This window comes from Hippopotamus amphibius, chromosome 15, assembly GCF_030028045.1.
Source record: "Hippopotamus amphibius kiboko isolate mHipAmp2 chromosome 15, mHipAmp2.hap2, whole genome shotgun sequence".
NCBI lineage: Eukaryota > Metazoa > Chordata > Mammalia > Artiodactyla > Hippopotamidae > Hippopotamus > Hippopotamus amphibius.
The window spans coordinates 8110471-8130798 of NC_080200.1; the positions used below are offsets into that span (position 1 = coordinate 8110471).

The 20328-nt window shown below is 51.9% G+C and overlaps 2 protein-coding genes across 13 annotated transcripts in view; both read right to left on the reverse strand.

Moving 5' to 3' along the window:
* ILF3 (interleukin enhancer binding factor 3) overlaps positions 1-5955 on the reverse strand; it is a 29564-nt gene extending 23609 nt beyond the window's left edge. For 3 of the 5 annotated variants that reach the window (XM_057708569.1, XM_057708568.1, XM_057708567.1), the window contains exon 1: positions 5786-5955. The gene's annotated coding sequence lies outside the window, so the exon portion shown is untranslated. The remainder of the gene's footprint in view (positions 1-5785) is intronic. The other 2 variants (XM_057708571.1, XM_057708570.1) reach the window with 1 other exon arrangement.
* A 6789-nt stretch (positions 5956-12744) lies between these two features.
* The window catches only part of SLC44A2 (solute carrier family 44 member 2), a 28295-nt gene continuing 20711 nt past the window's right edge, over positions 12745-20328 (reverse strand). For 5 of the 8 annotated variants that reach the window (XM_057708768.1, XM_057708762.1, XM_057708761.1 and 2 more), the window contains exons 11-22: positions 19235-19366; positions 19047-19146; positions 18870-18962; positions 18612-18696; positions 17743-18005; positions 17562-17656; positions 16835-16938; positions 16679-16752; positions 16521-16591; positions 16251-16339; positions 14851-14935; positions 14003-14392 (exon numbers count right to left, since the gene is read on the reverse strand). In XM_057708768.1, coding sequence (XP_057564751.1) covers positions 14268-14392; positions 14851-14935; positions 16251-16339; positions 16521-16591; positions 16679-16752; positions 16835-16938; positions 17562-17656; positions 17743-18005; positions 18612-18696; positions 18870-18962; positions 19047-19146; positions 19235-19366 — 1316 coding nt within the window. In that variant the 3' untranslated portion in view covers positions 14003-14267. The other 3 variants (XM_057708765.1, XM_057708763.1, XM_057708769.1) reach the window with 1 other exon arrangement.

Here is a 20328-nt window from a genome sequence, read left to right on the forward strand (position 1 = left end):
CACACGCGACTCTTAAGTGGCTCCTTAAACTTTTACAGGTTCACATCATCAAGGATATACAGAAAATAATTTTAACGAAGCAATCCAGCCAGAAGAGGCCAATCTAAAATCTGATTATGCGGACTTCCCTGGTGGTGCAGTGGTTAAGAATCCGCCTGCCAATGCAGGGGACACGGGTTCGGGGAAGATCCCACATGCTGCGGAGCAACTAAGCCCACAAACCACAACTATTGAGCCTGTGTACCACAACTACTGAAGCCCACACGCCTAGAGCCTGCGCTCTGCAACGAGAAGCCACCACGAGAGAGTAGCCCCCGCTCACCGCAACCAGAGAAAGCTTGCAGGCAGCAATGAAGACCCAGTGCAGCCAATAAATTAATTAATTTTTTAAAAATGAAATAAAATAAATAAAATAAGATCTGATTATGGATGCCACTGAGAAGTTTTTAAATCCACATCTTAAGTCTGGTGCAAAGGTTCCCAGTTCTGTCTGCAACAGTGTTTTTACTGGTCCATAGGGAGGTGTGAAGTTAGAAATAAAGATTTTCACAACTATTTTCAATTTAAAGAACTGTCCTTTAAGCTTTTCTCCCCATATGTTCAGTGGTAAAACATTGCTTTTTCTTATGAAAAGGTGGAACTAGTGTATGGTAACTAATTTAAAAGATATTTTAACGGGCAAATACAGGTTGTTCCCTAAAATGTTTCTGGAACTATAAATGGTCTGTAAGACCCAGGTCTCCAGGCCCAATGACACCGTGGAACATCCGCAGGTCTCTGAAATAGAAGCCCCAGGTGTGCACCCACCTGGGCTTTCCAACCTGCCCACCATGGAACCTCCAACAAATTAATTCATCTTTTCAGAACTGGGTCAAAAATGCAATTAAAACACTACCTACACCTCAGAGTAAGCAAATAGTAAGGATTAAAGGTGACAAGGTGGGAAAATGCTCTATCAGCTGTAAAACTACAAATGCAACGTATTGAAGGAGTAATTCCAGCTACTCTTGGATGAACCAATAGAAATGTTTTGGTAACAACCTGTGAGAAAACATAATATTACAGCAAAAAGGTTTAACATGACTCCAAGTGGGAATTACCAAACTCTCTTTGCAACATGCCCTGAGAAGGGAAGCCAGCTGAGAAACGTTTGAGCAGGGAGGGGTGGGCAGAGGCAACCTTCCCATGTTGTCCCCATGGGGAAAGCCTCAGTTTTTTTTTTTTTTTTTTACTACTTTCTAGTTAAGAAAAAATTAAAAAAAAAAAAAGACTACCTCTCAAAGGATGTTAAATATTAATATAACAGGCAGACTGCAATACTTTAGTGGGTAAGGGTTTCTTTTTTAAATGAAACAATTTTGAGATATTGTAGCTTCTCATGCAGCTGTAAGAAATAACAGATTTCCCATGTACTCTACCCAGCTGCCCCCAATGGCAACATCTTGCAAACTGTAGAACAATATCACAGCCACAAGTGATACGGTCAGATACAGACTGCTTTTGCCACACGGATCCCTGCTTTGGCCCTTTATAGTCACATTCATTTTCCAACTGTCTCCCCCCATCCCCCGCAATTAATAGCAACCACTAACCCATTTAAGGCTTCTGTAATTTTGGCATTCCAAAAATGATATATAAATGGAACTGTGGAGCATACAATCTTTCAGGACTGGCTTGTCTCATGCAGCATAAACGCCTCAAGATTCATCCAAGTTGTGTGTGTAATGACAGTTTGTTCTTTTTTATTGCTAAGTAGTATTCCATGATAAGGACGTACCATAGTTTACAATCAGCTACCCACTAAAGGACATCTGGGTGGGTTCCAGTTCTTGGCTATTACAAATAAATATTAAGTGCCATTATGAGCCATGGGGCTGGGCTGGTTATTTCCATATTAGGGACATTTAGTCGGTTTTTTTTTTGGGGGGGGGGATCATAAATACACAGTAATGATTACTAACCTGCAAAAACTAATGCAGCTCTGAAAAACAAGCCTAACTTACCACATTCATCCTTTACACATGCCCACCACACACTCAGATAAGAGGAAGAAATCAGTTCAAAGGCAGCACAAAAAGCAAGTGGCCTAGAAGATTATCCCACTAAGACCTTACCCTTGAGCTTGAACCACAATCCTAACAGAAATCATGTGAATGGCTGTTTCAAGGAAAATTATCATGAACCTCAAACTGCCAATAGTACCACTTCTCATGAATCACCTACGATTATAAAAATAATCTGGAGCAAATGGAGGCTCTAATAAAAAAGACGCAGATTCAACTTTGTAAATGACCCTTTGTGATCATATATGGACAAGAAAATAGCCCTTTGACAGTAAACTCATTTTCCCATTAAAACTAGAAGCTACATTTTAAATTTCTTCATTACATGGACATTCAATAGCAAGAGAAAAAAATTAAAATTTCAATTGGACATGATTTCACAAAACATCTGAAAAGAGCTGATGTTCAAAGTCTGATTGAAGGACTTCCCTGGTGGTCCAGTGGCTAAGACTCTGAGCTCCCAATGCAAGGGGTCTGGGTTCAATCCCTGGTCAGGAAACTAGATCCTGCATGCTGCAACTAAGACCCAACACAAGCAAATAAATAAATAAACGTTAAAAGAAAAGTCTGAATTTCCAATTGCTGTTCATAATGGGATCACCTAAAGAGTGATGTCTAGGAAAAATTCCACAGGGATTTAAATCAAATATAAAGATGGCAAGAAACTATTTATTTTAAAAAATCAGCACACTGGGCTTCCTAGGTGGCACAGTGGTTAAGAATCCGCCTGCCAATGCATGGGACACAGGTTTGAGCCCTGCCCCAGGAAGATACCACATGCCGCGGAGCAACTAAGCCCGTGAGCCACAACTATTGAGCCCATATGCCGCAACTACTGAAGCCCACACGCCTAGGGCCCATGCTCCGCAACAAGAGAAGCCACGGCAATGAAGAGCTCGCGCACTACAACAAAGAGTAGCCCCAACTCACTGCAACTGAAGAAAGCCCGCGCACAGCAAAAAAGACCTAACACAGCCAATAAAATAAATAAATAAATAAATAAATAAATAAATGTCAGCACACTGACAAGGCTCCCCAACAAACACATGCCCGCCCTATTTTCACAATTATTTCTGTAACGCTGTTAGCACCACAGAGGCAGCACGACTTACCCTAAATAACAAAGTAGGAGGGAAACTAGTTGCTTCACACACAACTGTCATATGCTGCAGCAAGAAACTACAGTAAGACTTGTCCCTTCAGGGCCACAACCCCATTTCACTAACCAACAGCGTGTAGACTCCTGTCAAACCACAGTAAGCCTCTAATTTTAAACCCTCCCACTGGAAACAGAGTTCAAACCTTCCTTGCTCAAGACATGGCTAAAATAAAAACCATCCAATACACAGAGTCTAAAAAATTCTATTTCCTGAGAAGATTCTGTACAAGCCACATTCAAGTAAAACATCACCATTTGGTGGGCCATACCTGCTAATACTAGATGATGACGTTTTACACATCTTTCAAAACTGCACAAGTTTATGCAACTTAATGACAAAATGTAGCAGAAGGGCAAGTCCAAGTTTCCTGGGGGAAAACGAATCATTCCTCTGAGATGTAAAAGGTGAAATCAGGAGGAACTAGAGAGAAGAATGTGAACGGTAAGTAAGAGGGAGCTGCCTAAGTCCAAAGAAAACTTCTAAAGCCTTCTTCAAAAGCGAGAACATTTCCAACTCCCACATCCTGCTGAAGCCTAAAGGCAGACATGCTGCCTATGTTTAACCAAAGAGAAGAGGCTTACAGATGTGCAGAAGGCTCTTTCCTCATCAGTGACTCCACCTGTCCCTACCTGCAAGATTAACCAGGGGAGCACCAGCACCACATTTGTGACACTGAAATATTAGCAGCCCCTCCTGCCAACGTTGTGGGTTTTTTGTTTTTGTTTTTTTGACACAATTTAAGTAAAATAAGACAACAGCCTTAGATTCCTCACTTCCAAGAATATGGACATCTCAAGTACACTGAAGGAGCTAAAGGAATTTTTACCTACAGGCACTAGACAAGTTCAGTCAGGAAAAATAAAAACTACAAATGATCAGGCACCACCCCACTCCAGAAAGAGGCCGATATCCAGGCTGGCCCAAGCTCCAGCAGGGTAGGGAGTCTGATAAATCAGTGCCCAGTGCTGGCAAGGCCAAGTCTGGCAGTAACCGCCAGCCTCCAATCAACTCAGACAACGCTAGGGTCTGCACAGATTCCATTCACAACTCCCGGGGACCAGGAGCTGTCCACATGGCCAAGAGACAGCTCGGGGTAAAGACCCTGGGACTAGCGACAGGGATAGTAGCACCTGCCAGTGCCTGGGAGCCTCCCCCCTCACCCCCCATTCCAGCTGTGAATGAGCCTCTGGTTCCCACACTTCATTCACAGTCTGAGCCGCTGCTGTAGCCACATCCCACGGGACCACACACAAGCCACAGTGGCAGCACTGTGAGCAATCCATGGAAATTCCGGACTGCAAATACCTGAGGAAAAGAGCCTGAAGTCGTAAGTTTAAGTCCTAACTTTGGGTGGCCCCTTGTGTTTGCCCACGGACCCCAAATACGCCACCAGACCACTCATTTTAAAGAGACCACAGTCCTAAACAATCATTAAGATTCAGAATCACCGAAATACCTGAGTCCAGAAAAGGTTAATTGATGCTTCCTTGCTGATCCATCAGGTCCCCTAGGCAGAATCCCAACCAACTTTCCATCAGTTTTGGAAATATGGAAAAGAGATGGCTTACTCTCCCTCAAGTTTAGACACTGAACTGGGGGAGAGCATGCTGATCGCTGTACATCCCAAATAACTCACCCAGACGGAGGACTTCCCGGGGCAGAACCTCAAGAGCAACCCCAAAAATCTATCACTCAACTACTAGAAAAAACAAGGCAAAAAAGGATTTCAAACTCTCACACTTGGGTCCCCATATCGCAGTTCACAGGACACTCAAATATCGCACCAGCTCAGTTTTGGGGGAGAATGCAACTCCTAAGCAATCTGGAAAAAAATTCAACATCAACGAAACACCTGAATTAAAACGAAAGAAAGCTTAAACCCTCCGCCAAATCTGGCTCCTGATCTAAGGGAGGCCTGGCTAGCTGGAGATTTGGGAACCCCATGAAGCCTCCTCTGCAATCCACATAAGGACGGGATTCCAGGAAGGTTGGGGGGGGTCTGCCTCTACGCCCCACGTAAGGACAAAGGAGGCGAGGTTTCCCGCCTTGGGAACCTGGGACCCTCCTGGAACTCGGGGCGGGACTGGGACAAAGAGAAGAGGTGGGAGGAGAGTCGCCCCTATAGCGCGGGTCAGGATGCTCCAGGCCGGAGGGGGGTGTGTGCTCCCGGCACGTGCGCGCGTGCGGCGCCGCAACAGACAAAGCCCGGCCCGGGGGAGGCGGCGGCCGGGGGCCCGGTGCGCGCGCACCCCCCGCGAGAGGCGCCGCCGCCGGCCGAGGGGCCGCGAGGGGGGGGCGGATGCGCGCGCACCGGGCCCTCGCCGCCGCCATTTTGTTTCCTCGGCACAATGGGGGAGAGTAACGGCCAAGCGCGGGAGCGAGGCTGGCAAGGGAGAAATGAGGCAGGCGCCGGGGCGAGAGAACCGGGAGGAGGCGGGGAGCGCGGGGCGCCTCAGGCCTTGTCACCGCGACTCCTCAGCCGAGCCCGCGCTGAGGGGGAGGACGAGCGGGGGGAGGGGGAAAGGCGGGAGCGGGCCCGGCCGCCGCCACATTGACGCTTACCTTGTCCGCGTCCCCTTCTCCGACCGCAGCCGCCGCCCTCCTACCAGAGCCCGCCGGGGTCTCCCCCCAAAAGCCACGCGGTGCGCACCGGGCTGCTGAGTCCAACTGCAATGGCGAGAAGAGGAGGAGGAGGAGCCGGGGCCGGGGGCGAGCGGGCGGGCGGGCGCGCGCCAGGGAGGTGCGGGGCCACGTGACTGGCCGGAGCCCCGCCCCTTCGCCGTCGCGTTGCCGCTCGACGCAGGCCCTGCCGGAGAGGGAGGGAGGGGAGAAGAGAGATAAGGAGGCGGGGTCTAGTCACGTGACAGAACCGTAGCCGTTACTTGGCGTCAGAGCGTCGCCGTCGCCCTCCCCTTTCCACGCCTCTACTTGACCATGTGACAGTGGCACGTACAGTGCTCTCCTTGGCCACGTGACAAGGGCTTTTACGCCTTCCCGTTGTGGTATTGGTAGGCCTGCGTCATGTGACAATATCGCCACTCTATTTTTCAATGGCGGTTTTTGGAGAGGCCATTACCACGTGACGCAGGGAGAGGGGCGGAGCCTCCCTGAGGCTGCTCGCTTACGCACCTGCGCGGACGCCATCTTACACTCGAAGTACGTTGGCGGAAACGGCTCTTAGGGGCTGGCGCGTGAGCGTCCTCGTAGTGACTGGATATCGGTAGAGGAGGTTCGGCCTCCAATGGAGGCATTCCCGCGGAACTTCCTCCCCACTGCACGCATCTCCCGCGAGAGGCCGAGCTGACTCCAGGTGCGTGTGCGAGGAACGGCCGGGCTGAGTTCCTTGTTGCTGCCCCGGGTCTTCGGTCTTAAACTTTATCCGGTGCAGCGCCCAGCCGGGTTGGCGAGGCTCTGAAGGGCAGAGCCGAGTTGGTCGGGCTCTTCCAGTCCCCGATTCACAGATGGAGAAACTGACGCCCGATCCAGGCAAAAACCCGACTGGAGGCTTCGCGGTCTTTCGTGAGAGAGCAGGGGTTGCGACAGAGATGCTCGGCCAGCCACATCTCAAGGTTCATAAGTAAAGCTACCGGGTACCGAGCGCCTTTTCTTTACAAGCCTGGTGTCGTTGAATCCTCCCGAGCGCCTCGTGAGATCCCCGGTGTACGATCTATGCCTAAACTAAACCCCGCTCCTCTCTAGTTATCAGGATCAAGCTGGCGCTCGACATGTGTCGTTGTTAGGGAGGTTGACTTGTGCGAGACCGTGATTCAGACACTCCTGAGATTCGGAGCAAGGAATGGTTCAAAAAGTTTCCTTCCTGAAGAAGGCGAGAAGTCGTTCAAGACTTACAGCCTAATAACGAACCGTCCTTGCAAAAACGTAGGGGTGGTGCAGCTAATTTGTTAAGGATGCAAGATCTAGGGTCGCCCTAGGTTTGAGTCTCCGGGTGTGACCAAGAATAATAAACCTCCCTGAGCCTTCGTTTTGCTATCTGCAAAATGGTGATGATTTTTTACTTAAAAGCACTTGGCATATTTCTTTGCACTGAACAAATGCCGCAAAATGATAGTTACTATTAAAAAGGTATGATTACAGAATGAGTGCATGCTGTTCCTATCAGTTTTCATTTTTCTTTACACTTATGGTCTTACACTAATAATCTATTCACATGATATAAATAAAATGTCAAGTGTGCAAAAGGATGTGAGAAAACAAAGGCAGTTTGCTTCCTCCTTGGCAACCATTGTAAAGTTTTTTTGTGTATCTCTACAGAGACCTTTTATTTCCAGAGATGCTTAGTTATATTTTTATTAGTGTTTTTCATGTAAATAATAGACATTCTGCATCTTGCTTTTTTTTCTAACTTAGAGATCTTTCTTTAAATAAAGCTTGAGATTGAAAAAAGTTTTGGTTAAATTAGTGGGGCATGTATTCAGACGAAATTAGCTGAAATAAATTTAAATTGTTCAAGGTCACTGTGACAATAAAGGTGATAGCTTTAACACTGAGAAGGATCCGCTATTCCTGTGTTGAGGGAAGAGGCTCAGAGGTGGGGCAACTTGACTAAGCTAACAGCGCTACCAAGTGGCAGAACCAGGAAGGTTTCTAGTTTCCTGATTCCATAGTCCACAGACCTTTCTTGGGAGGGGCCCAAGGTTACAGTTTGTTTGTTTGTTTGTTTGTTTGGCGGTGGCCTGCAGCCTGCAGGATCTTCGTTCCCCCACCAAGGATCAGACCCAGGCCCACATCAGTGAAAGGGCTGGGTCCTAACCACTGGACAGCCAGGGAGTTCCCAAGGTTATATTTCTGAAGAACTGACTTTGGAGGATCTCATTCCTCTAAGGCCGACCCTATCAAATCCCTTAGACATAGGGGCAGATAAGGTCGTGATTACAAGCCAAGGGTCCATGAAGAGCCCAGGACAGATCTGAAGTTTTTGAACCTCAAAGGGTTGCTGGAGTGGCTAGCATGGAGTGAGTGCTACAGAAACAGGTGTGATTGTGACCCCTAACTATTGGACTGGTGCCCCCTCTAACCAGTTTCTTTCAGTGAAGTGGTCCATTAAGGTGTAGGTGAGGTGATGAGAAAACCAGAACTCTCTTCAAAGTGTATTCCCGTGGACCCACCCCTACCCCATCCACCAGGAGCTGCTGGGTAAGAGGTTTTCAGCCCTACCTTCTTCCTTGTTCCGTGTTCTCTCCTTGGTCACCATACAAGATGGAAACCCAAGATGCCATCTGCCCTCTTGTTCCTGCACCTCCACCCTAACCCAGACTGCCACGCTTGCCTTTCCGTTACTCCATGGTTAACAACCCCCTGCCTACAAAACCATTCTCTCACCTCCTTGCCTCAGCTGACACCCGCCCCCTGTCATCTGGCCATACCCCCTCCTGTCTCCATTACACTCACCTCAAGAGTGAGGTCCAGCCTTATCCTCTTACAGTCCCTCAATCTAAACAGGTTCTGCCATCGCCTGGGATTTTAGTGTCTACATGAACATTCTCTCCATTCCTTGCCTTCCTCAGGTTCAGAGATTTCTCCTACTTCAGCCCCCTATCGCTTAAGTCCCCTGATCACACCCAAGAACTCTGCTTGAAAGTTTTTTGAACCACACCTGCTGCCTTCCCACCCTCTCAGTAAAGAGCACATAGGTTGACCACCATGCTTTGGGGAACCACCCCTCCTCCCTTGCTCAGTCTGTAGTTCAGCTGTTGGGTCCCCATTGCTGGACTCTGAAACTAGGCCCATGGCCTGGCCACAGTGATTGGCTTAGGAGTAACTGACCAAAATCAGGCCTGTCAGAGCCAGTGAGCACCAGCCTTGGGGTCTAAGGTTAAGAGAAGCCTTTATTTCTCTGATCTTGAAGCCAAAAAAGTACAAGTTGTGGTTGTGGGGCAGGGAATGATTGACAGAGAATGAAACCAACCTGGAAGAAAGCTGAGCCAAAAGATGGGGTGAGAAAACAGCATGGTGTTTCCACCAAAAATTAAACATAGAATTAACATGTCAGGGACTTCCTAGGTGGTGCAGTGGTTAAGAATCCGCCTGCCAATGCAGGGGACACGGGTTTGATCCCTGCTCCAGAAAGATCCCACATGCCACGGAGCAACTAAGCCCGTGTGGCACAACTATTGAGCCCACACACCTAGAGCCCATGCTCCACAACAGGAGAAGCCACCGCAATGAGGAGCCCGTGCACCATCGTGAAGAGTAGCCCCAGCTTGCCACAACTACAGAAAACCCGTGTGCAGCAACGAAGACCCAATGCAGCCAATAAATAAATAAATAAATTTATTTAAAAAAAAAAAGAATTAACATGTCATCCAGCAATTCCACTTCTGAGTGTATACCCAGAAGAAATGAAAGCAGGGACTCAGGGACTCAAGCAGGGATTGAACCTGGGCCACAGCAGTGAAAAGTCCTTGCCCATGGACAGCCAGGGAATTCCCCGTTGGCCACCCCCCCCCTTTTTTTTTTTAATTATTTATTTATTTAGGCTGCACTAGGTCTTCATTTTGGCACACAGGATCTTAGTTTTGCTTGCGGGATCTCTTAGTTGTGGCATGTGGGTTCACAGTTATGGCATGGGGACTCAGTTCCCTGACCAGGGATCAAACCCAGGGTCCCTACCCTAACTGGACCACCAGTGTCCTTGACCACGCGTTCTTTTCTTTTTTGTTTCTTTTAATAAATTTATTTATTTATTTATTGGCTGAGTTGGGTCTTTGTTGCTGCGTGTGGGCTTTCTTTAGTTGTGGCGAGTGGGGGCTACTCTTCGTTGTGGTGCACAGGCCTCTCATTGCAGTGGCTTCTCCTGTTGCGGAGCATGGGCTCTAGGCAGGCAGGCTCAGCAGTTGAGGCACAGGGGCTTCGTTGTTCCGCAGCATGTGGGATTTTCCCAGACCAGACATCTAACCTGTGTCGCCTGCATTGATAGGCGGATCCTTGATCACTGCACCACCAGGGAAGTCCTGACGACCCTTCTTATTTCAAGAGCAAACAGGTGTTCCCATTCATATTCTTCCATCACTAAAGCCACAAGCACTTGTGCCCACATCCCTGCCTTCCCCCAGCTCTGGAGTCCTTCTCTGCCTCTCCCCATGTCCAGTTTTTCTCCTCCTCTCTCCAGGGCTCATACCTGCCTCTCTCTGGGGCAGAGGGTCTTGAAAGACCACCAGAAACACTGAGCACGCCTGATGGCATGCCTGCAGCCTGAAATTCTCCCCTGTGGTCCAGACCCACCGACGCAACTGTCTGTGTGACAGCTTCCCTTGGAGGTGTGGTATTCAGTGGATCCAAAATCAACCTACCTGCCCAGATCCCTTGCAGTCCACTTTATGGTTTCTCTGTACCCTTGCCAGTGCTTTTGCACAACCAACTGTACCTGCAACTCTTCTTCAGGGAACTGCCCTGGGTTCTGGACCACGTTGCCAACACACCTTTGCCAGCATATTCAGAGAATCAGAAGTGCCTGGGAGTTTACTTTCCCCTGGGGCCACCTTTAACCAATGACTTATCCGTGCGGGAGGAACTCAACCTCCACAACTCCCTGGGAGATCAGGCAACAGGTGCCCTCTGCAGGACTCTGCCTGGGCTTGCCCCCTCTCAGCTATGATGCTTCTTCCTTCTTTGGCTCTTTTCTTTCACAGTGCACGTGTAATCAATCAGGTCGGCTCCTCTTCAGGTTATATCCAAAATCTCCATACTTTTTATCACCAAGACGCATCAGAGCATGTGCTGGGACTAGAGCTGTAGCCTCCTCCTTGATCTCCCTGCTTCTACTTTTGCTAACACTTGGCACTCTCCCAGGCCAGACACTGTGCTAAACCCTTTACATTCATTCAGCTGTTCCATGCTCTGTACCAGGCACTCCGCCCTGCCCTGGGATGAAGTATCCACACTAAAGAAGAAGCAAGATCTGACATTCTGGGTGAGGAGGCTGACAATTAGCAAGTGAAAATACAAAGAAGTAGTTGCAGATTGTGACCAGTGCCATGGGGAAAAGAAACAGGGTGATGTGGCCATCACAGAGAGAGGCCAACTTTTGATGAGCAGGGAAGGCTTTCCTGGAGGTGACCCATGACCTGAAAGCAGGAGGATAAGGAGCTAGCTGTGGAGAGAGCCAGGTGGAGAGCAATTTTGGGCACAAGCGCTGGGGCCAGGGTGACTGGATGAGTCAGCAAGAGGGTGTTAATGGGGCCGACGGGGCAGGGCCTTGTGGGCTGCCTTGAAGACTTTGGCTTTCACTCTGAGTAAAAGGGAGCCACGGAGGGTTCTTGAGCAGAGGAGGGGTGTGAACTCTCTCTGAACAGAGGGGTATGAACTCTCTCAGGTGTTTGCAGGTGCCCTTCTGCACCTGTGGGGGAAACAGTGAAGGAGTTGGGGCAGATCAGTGGATAATGAGGGCTGGAGCTGAAAATGTGCGGAGAAGTGAACAGGTTTAGGAGCTATTTTGGAGGCGGGGTTAACAGGAGCCGGGGTGGGGGAAGAAAGAAACAAACCCAAAAGATGGAGGTGAAAAAGCAAACCCAGAGAACATCTGTGCAGGATAGAGTGAGGGCTTTGGAGTCAAGGAGACCTGACCTCCTCTGCCCCTTTCCTGCTGGGGCGACCTTCAGACACGTCACCCAACTCCCCTGCCTTAATGAATGAGTGAGGACAGTACCTGTGCAGATAAGAAGTACTCCAAAAATGGCAGCTATTTATGAAACAATTCTGGAGACTTCCCTGGTGGCGCAGTGATTAGGAATCCACCTGCCTATGGGGAAGGGGACATGGGTTCGATGCCTGGTTGGGGAAGAGCCCACATGTCATGGAGCAACTAAGCCCGTGCGCCACAACTACTGAGCTTGTGCTCTAGAGCCCCACGTGCCTAGAGCCCTTGCTCCGCAATGAGAGAAGCCACCACGATGAGAAGCACACGCACCACAATGAAGAGTAGCCCCCCCCGCAACTAGAGAAAGCCCGTGTGCAACAACGAAGACCCAACGCAGCCAATAAATAAATAAATTTATTTTAAAGAAAAAAGGAAAAGAAGCAAATTCTGGGGGCAGGAATGTAGGGGGGAGAAAGGCAGTTAACATGGTGGAGCAGTCGGCCCAGAGGTGACAGTAACAGACCGCTGGCACCAGGGGGCAGTAGCGAGCCCTCCAGGCAGGCACCAGGGTGGGGCAGCTTGGCGGGACTGAAGCCACTTAGACTAAGACTGTGGTGCCCAGGTGCCCAGGCTGTGGACAAAGCAGACCTGGGCGCACGTGTCCAGGCTGAGTGCCGAGGAGATGGGCAGGTCACTGCCGCCTTCTGGAGTCTGACGATCAGAGCCTAATAAGGGTTATTTGTTCAGGAGAAACCTAAGCTGCCTGCATGGTGAAATTCAGGCGGAGGCCAGCAGACAGCAGGCTTCCTGCCCTCCCTCCTTCTCTCTGGGGAGAGTCACCCCAGCTCAGAGGACTCCAGGGCGGTTGAAGCTGGGGTGCGCCTTTCCAGCCTCCCAATTCCCCCACAAACACTCCGGCCCGGGCTCTGTACAATAGGCACTTTATTAGTGGTTGGAATGCAGTTACACGTAGGGGTGTGCAGACAGAATGGGGGAGGGGGCAGCAGGCACAGGAGACAGAAACCCCAAGCTGGGATTTCTCCAGATCCCGGATCGGAATCCCGGATTGGATCAGGGAGGGAGGGGTGCCTTGGGATTATGGTGAAGAGGGAACCAGCACACCAGTTCCCCTGAGTTCCACAAATTTGGCAAAAGGATCCTCAAGGCAAGATGACTGGGCAGGGGGGTCCCCCGTTTGCCCAGGGCATCTCCCCCCCAAACCCCCTTCCTCTGAAGTTGTCCCCTGGGTGGATTCAGTTTCTTCTCTCTCTTACAAAGAGAGCTGTGTCAATAACTGGCAGAGAAAGGGGGGAAATTCGGCCCAACCCAGCCATCCAGCCGGTTTCCATTAAGCCGCCATTAATGACCTCCTCGTCCCCTGCTCCACACCGGCCTGATCCCACCCTCCCCCCTCCCTGACAGCCTACCTCTCTCTTCTCCCATCAGCACTGCCTGCAACTGCCTCCTGGGCACACGCACTCCCACCCCAGCCACACCCGTGGAGGGGACATCGGAAAGCATTCCTCAGTGACCTCATCTCAGCCGTGAAGACAGACAGAAAAAAAGCTAACAGACCCTTTAATGCATGTCCAGGTTAAAAAAATAATAATAAAGAAATGCCTGCAGCAGCCCGGTAGCCAGTTGTTCAGCCCTGGAAAAGGGTCCTGGCATCCTGGCCGGAGCAGATGCAGGTGAACGGGGGCCTTGCTGTGGCCACCGCTGGTGCAGACGCAAAGGCTGTCCTGTCATAAGAGGGGGACAGGAAGCGGAGGGCAGCCCGCAGAAGCCCCTCGCATGTCAGGCATCAAGAAGCCTCACTGGGCTTCTCATCCAGGCCAGTGGGGGCTGGAGAGACTCAGGGCGCAGTCTTGGGGAGGCCCCACCATGAAAACGCGGATGGGCCCTTGGCATAGGGAGAATATACCCCAAATCCTCCAGGTTCCCGGAAACTGGTGGTAACTGGATGATGGGGGTGGCAGTGATAGGACTTCAGGTCAGCCGGACTGGCTAGGGGTTCTGACCCAGCTGCCCGAGCACCCATTGTGAGACTTCCGGGGAGGGGTGGGGCCTTTAGGACTCAGCCGGCTTCTTGTTGGTCTTGTTCAAAAGCTTCTTGAGGGTGAGAGACATGAAGTAAGGCCTCTCGGCCGTGCCGTCGTTCCTCTCCAGGTCCTCCACTGCGGAGAGAGAGGCCCCAGAGCAGGTGGCATGAGGGGAGCCCACGGGTAGGTGCCTCGGGGGACATGGTGGGTGGACAGGGGCCACAGAGAAGCCTCAGAGGGTTAGGAAGCAAGACACGCTGGGACTGGAGGGGGCGGACTGGAGCAGGCTGGGAACAGGACACACATTCATGCTCCCCCACTCCCAGGCCAGGAAGCCCCGCATGCACCCCCGATCTACAGGGAGGAAACAAGGAGGCCTGCCTGGCCCCCGAGCCAGCCTCCCTCTCTACTCCTCCACTTCGGCCCGCTTCCCCTCCTCCTCCGCACTCCCCTTCAACAAGATGTCTCTCAGCTCGGGGGACATGAAGTAGGGTCGCTCCTGAGAGCCGTCATTCCTTTCCAGGTCCTCACCTGGGCTCCCCCCAGGAACCAGCAGGGGGAGAAATGGGGGTTGTCAGGAAGGGAGGGAAAGAGGGAGGCAGGGAAGAACAGGGAAGCCAGCAGGCATGGAGGAGAGGAAGAGAAAAGAGAAAACAAAACAAAAAAACATAGACAGATGGAGAGACCAGAGTTAGTGGCAGCCATGGATCCTCCCCCAACAAAGCCAGAAACTCTGAAGCCGAGGGCCCAGGGGCAGAGAGCGTTCCAGCTGCAGCCTGGACCAGGGGACAACAGGACGGAGCAGCTCTGAGAGCAGGGAGAAGCTGAGAGGGGGCGCGCTAGGGCCCTAGGACGGGGGACAGCCAGGCCCTGGGGAGGCCGCGGGGCACCGGGCTGACTAACGTGTAGGCCCATCGGAGGGAGATGCTTTGCCCAGAGGGGAGAAGCGAGTCAGGGCCCATCGGGGGTCGGGGTGTGGGGTTACTCACAGAAACAGAGGAACAGTGTGTCCACACACATGCCGTAGACGCTGAAGAAGCCGTGGGCAATCAGGTAGGAGCCAACGATCACCGTCTGGACGAGGAGAGACAAGCTGTTTCCAACTCCAGCTCCTGCCCAGGGCAACCCGCACCCACCACCACGTCCCTTCTCAGCTGGGGTTATGCCACTTCCTTGCTGATAAGCCCCTCGTCTGAGACCTTCCTCTGGCTGCAATTATATGCATCTTTAGGGCACGACAGGTTTGTTTGTGTGTTTGTCTCGGCGGCATGGCATGCAAGATCTTAATTCCCCAACCAGGGATCAAACTCATGCCCCCTGACGTGGAAGCACGATGTCGTTTTTTTGTTTTTTGTTTTTTAATCTTTCTTTCTTTCTTTCTTTGGCTGCGTCTTAGCTGCGACATGCAGGATCTAGTTCCCTGACCAGGGATCGAACCCAGGACCCCTGCATTGGGAGCATGCAGTCTTGATCACTGGACCACCAGGGAAGTCACGGGGCATGACAGGTTTAATGCCCACATCCCTACTAGATGGTCTGTCCTTACAGGGCCTTGGTACCTGAAAAACATTTATGGTCTGAAGCGAGCAGACTTCTGAGAGATTAAACAACTTGCCCAGTCACTCACAACTAGCAAATAAAGAACTAAGATAAAAATTGAGGTCCCTGGGCTCCAAGGCCCGCACTCAGATACTATAGTGCTTTTAGGATGATGACCTAACCCCTCTGTGGCCCCATCACCTCCCTGCCCGTATCTCCACCTCCTCACCACTTCACTCCCTCCACACCAGCCACACTGACTTGCTCACTGGTCCTGGCATAGTCCTGCCTCAGGGCTTCTGTATTTGTTCCCTCTGCCTAGATGCTGCCTGCATCTCCTCCAGATCTTAGGCGTCCCATCACTTCCACAGGGAAGCCCCCTGGACTCCCACACCTGCCCACACCCTCCACCACAACACCACAGGCTCTAACAGTTGGTTCCCAGTAATTCTGCCCTGTGGCATGTACAGGTTTGCAAGCAGCCATCTGATGGATATCACCATTGGTTAATGTCTATTTATTCCTAAACTGTAAGGGGCTCCCCTCACTTTTTTTGACCACGCGGCATGTGAGATCTTAGTTCCCTGACCAGGGATCGAACCTACGCCCCCTGCAGCGAAAGCACTGAGTCCTAACCCCTGGACCACCAGGGAAGTCCCAAACTGTAAGGCCTTTAAAGGGAAGCTGTCCCAGGTCATGCCTGGAACACAGTCGGTACTTAATACACGTTTGTGTCCTAAATGAACAACTCCCCACCTCTGACCCCCAACCACATCTGCCCATTCAAAGGAGGCTGGGCAAGTCCTGACATCTTCTCCCCCAACTCCTCTCTGTCCCCAGAAGTTCGTACCAGTATAGGGACCCAGTAATAATTGAGGGGTGGTGCTGTGTCCTGCACGATCCTGATTCGGTGGGTGAAGAAAAAGAAAGCCAGGATCCCTGGAGATGGGGAAGAAACCGAGATGGTTGAGGGCTCTGGATAAAGGAAGTAGTCCCCGCCCGCAAGAAGACCGCAGACAAGAAGACAGTCATCACAGAAGACGTGGGGGCCCAACCGCCGCTCACAGGTGGCCCCCAGCAGGCTCCCCGCAGCCGGACAGGCTAGGTGAGCGGCACTCACCCACACTACCCACGATCAGAAGCTTGCCCAACAGGAACAGGAAGTCGGTCACTTTGTCCAGGACAGCCACCCTGCAGGGGACAGAAAGAAGCGGGCGTGAATGCTGGCTCAGGGCCCGGGGAGGAGGGAGGGGACCCCAAGACGGTGTTTTCCCTGACCTGATGATGTTTCTCATGAGCAGGAAGAAGGCGTTTCTGGCTGAGGTGCAGAAGTTGGTGCCGTAGATGGCAATCTGGAGGGAGGTGGGAGGGATGGATCAGGCCCAGCTGGTGGGTTAGTGCCTGGTCCCACCTGGTCCCATCCAGCTGACTCACCATGATGTAGGCATTCCTGTTGAGGAATTTGATGAATTTCTCCAGGCACCAGAAGCAGCATTTGAGACAGGTCATGAGGAACTTTGCAAACTTGTTCTCCGCAGCTGGTAGATGAGGGAGAGATGCAGAGGTGAGACGAGACCCCACTCGGCCTGGTTAAGAGCCTGCTACCTCCTCCTTAAACACACTTGCCACAGTCCAGGACTCTTACAGCCAATCTTCTCAAAGAGACTGCGAGAAGAGACTCGATCCAGGACCCTCGTGGTCCTGCCTTGCACCCTAGTTGGAACCAACCTGGGCCAGGTCCCTCAGCCCCGCCCCTCGAAAGGGGCATTCAGCCCGGCCTCCAAGACGCCTACCAATGACAAGCCACGCTGCTACCCTGGCCCGGCCTCCCAGGCAGAAGCCAATCCTTGATGCCTCCTTGGCTCCACCCCAAAGTACAACCAATCCCAGCCCAACCCTCTCTTCAGGAACCAATGGTGGCCCAAGCCTCTTGTTCCCGCCCCCTCAGCGGTAAGAACTCCACCCAATGGGCTCTTTCAGCCACTCCTCCATCACAGGCACCAATCACTTAAGCCCCTCAGCCCCCACCCTTTCCCCCACCACAGTCAGAAACCACTCACTGTCCAACCACCTCGGCCCCACCCCCCCACAGAACCAATCCCAACCTGACCCTTAGCCCCACCCCCCACGGGAGTTATTGCCAACCACCTGTTGGCCATACCTTTCAGGCGCTGATCCAGGTACTCCAGCATCACCCGGATGATCTGCACGATGGCCAGAATGAGGGAGCCAAAGGCCAGGGAGCCTGTGTGATACCTTTGGGCCGAGGGGGTGGTCAGTGGCCCAGCCAGGCCTCTTCCACTCCATCTCATCTCCACCCCCCAGCCCACCTGGGGCCCCACCTGAGCGCCCGGCCAAAGGCAGAGAAGAGCGGGAAGGCAGGCAGGTCATCCGGCTTGTTCAGGGCCCAGTAGTAGGAGGCGAAGGCCCCAGCTAGCGTGACCTGGCCCAGTGCCAGCACGAAGTTGGCCAGCCAGAAGAACATGAAGGCATTGAAGATCTGCAGGCCCAGGAGGGCCCGGTGGTAAGTCGACTCACCTCCGTAGAAGGCGAACTGGCAGTGGGCTCCGGGGCACAGGCGAGATTCATTAGAGGAGGGGAAGGTCTGTGGGAGGGATGCAGCGCCTGGTCACATCACGGGGGCCAGGGGTTCAGATTGGGCTCTGGGCATCAGGCCCAGGTCAGGTAGACCATGAGGTGGGACAGGAGTCATGGGGAACAAAATTAGGTCAAGGAATTAGGGGGTTGCAAAAGGGCTTCTAGAAGCAAGATTAGGGATCATTGTCTCAATAGGCACCAGAGAGGCAGGATAAGTTATCTTGCGGATCAATGGAATGGCCACATGGACAGATCACAAGTAGCAGAGATCAGTGTGGGGACCTCGGAGGGCAGGTTAGGGGCTTGTGAAAGACAAGATCGGGGTTCTAGAAGCACGAACTGGCCACCATTGGATTAAGACAGGGGTGTGGGGACAGGAAATGAAGTCAAGGTGTGGAAAGGTGGATGGATGGGTACTTAGGGGGTCGGGGTGAGAGGCTGGGCGCCAGGCTGGATCTCTTCCCCTCCATGCCCCCCACATCCAGCACAGGACATGCAGCAGGCACCAAATGTTTGTTGAATGGTCCCCAAATGGTGATGAGAGGCTTCAGATCATTTGTGAGCTGCTAGGGAAATAGCCGCCGCCCCCGCCCCCGCACTTCCGGATACCCACCTCAGGGTTGCAGGTTTTCCCAGCAACGGGGCAGGCGGTATCATTGAAGATCTTATAGATGGCTTCATTGGAAGTGGACAGGAAACTAGAGGCTCGTTAAGGAACCCAAGATCTGGGATTAGGGACAGCAAGGGCACGTGGAAGAGTCCATTCCCACACCAGGTTCTGGCCTTGCCCCCAAGCTGTAGGTCACCTCCAGGCTACGTCTGGCACATAGCCCACCCCCGGGGTCGGAGATCGGGCTCTGACGGTGGATACATAGCAGTGCTAGCCCAGTAGGCGATGCAAAGGCACAGCAGGAAGAAGGTGACCAGTGGGTACAGCAAGGAGCACATCACGTATCCCACAGCCCTGGGAGGAGTAGAGACACAGACATCAAGGCCCGAGCAGCCCTGAGACTGCCCCAGCCTGACCACCTGGCACCCTGGCACCCACCTGCTGGCTTCTTTGATGAGCGCGATGGCAATGAGAATTCTCTTTCGTAGAAAGATAAGGAGTAAGATGATGATGAGCTCGAGGACACTCAGGATGATCACTGCGGGGGCAGAGGGTGATTGAGCCGGCCACCCGCCTGGGCTCCCCACTCCCACCCAGGCCTCACTGAGCAGGGAGCTGGGACTCACTGAAGGCCATCCAGGTCTGCCGCAAGTGCAGGTACACGCGGAGGTCCGTCTGGAAGCCGAGGTCCACCAGGGAGATGTCAGAGCCAGCCTCACCGCGCAGTCGAGCGTACTCCATGTAGCAGTGAAATATTCCTGCGCAGGGGACCCACCGTGCTACGACTGACCTCAGCCCTCCGACAGCTCCCCCGGCCTCAACGTTGCAAAGCAAGGACAACCACACCCACGTAACAGAAACAAAACCCCGAGGCTGAGAGGGGCTGCCATTGCTTGCTGCTGCCTCAGGGCCTTTGTACTTACTGTTCGGCTGCTTGGTTCAGTCTCTCCCCAACTGGATCCCTCCCGTCCTCTAGTCCCAGCTCAAATGTCACCTTCTCATGAGACCTTCTGGGATCCCTTCCCCCATTTAGAATCATACCCTCTCACACTCCAATTTCTTATCCCCCTTCACAGCTTTGACATCCCAGAGGTTTTCTGGTTTGTTTCTTGTCCATCTTGCCCACATCCCCTGGGATATAAACTCCACAAAAGTAAGGAGGTGCCCTATTTTTTCATTGCTATAAGCCCAGGACCTAGAAGACTGCCCAAAACACAGTAGTCACTCAATACATGATGGATGAATGAGTGAATAGGTATCAGGATGCTGTGTAGTCTGAGGCTTTCCTGACCCCTCTGCCACCATGTAACAATGATTCATGGGTGGGGAGGGAGGACTTGGGTGCTAACATCCAAGGGGGGTGGGGGGTAGCATTAGGGATTTTCAACATTCCTCTTAGCTCTCTGTGGAAGAAAATTATGAAGTACAAAAAGCTAGTCACCTAAACTGCCAGCACCCAGCTAAAAACCACTATTAACATAAATATTTTGGGAATTTCCTGGCGGTCCAGTGGTTAGAATTCTGTGCTTCCACTGCAGGGGGCATGGGGTTGATCCCTGGTCGGGGAACTAAGATTCCGCATGCCACGTGGGGCCACCAAAATAAAAAAAAAAAATTAAAAAATTAAAAAATAAACAAAACATGAATATTTTAACATCTGTGTCCCCAGTGTAGGTTGCATATCTGGCATCTTTCCCCCTGGAAAGTTTACATGAATAAA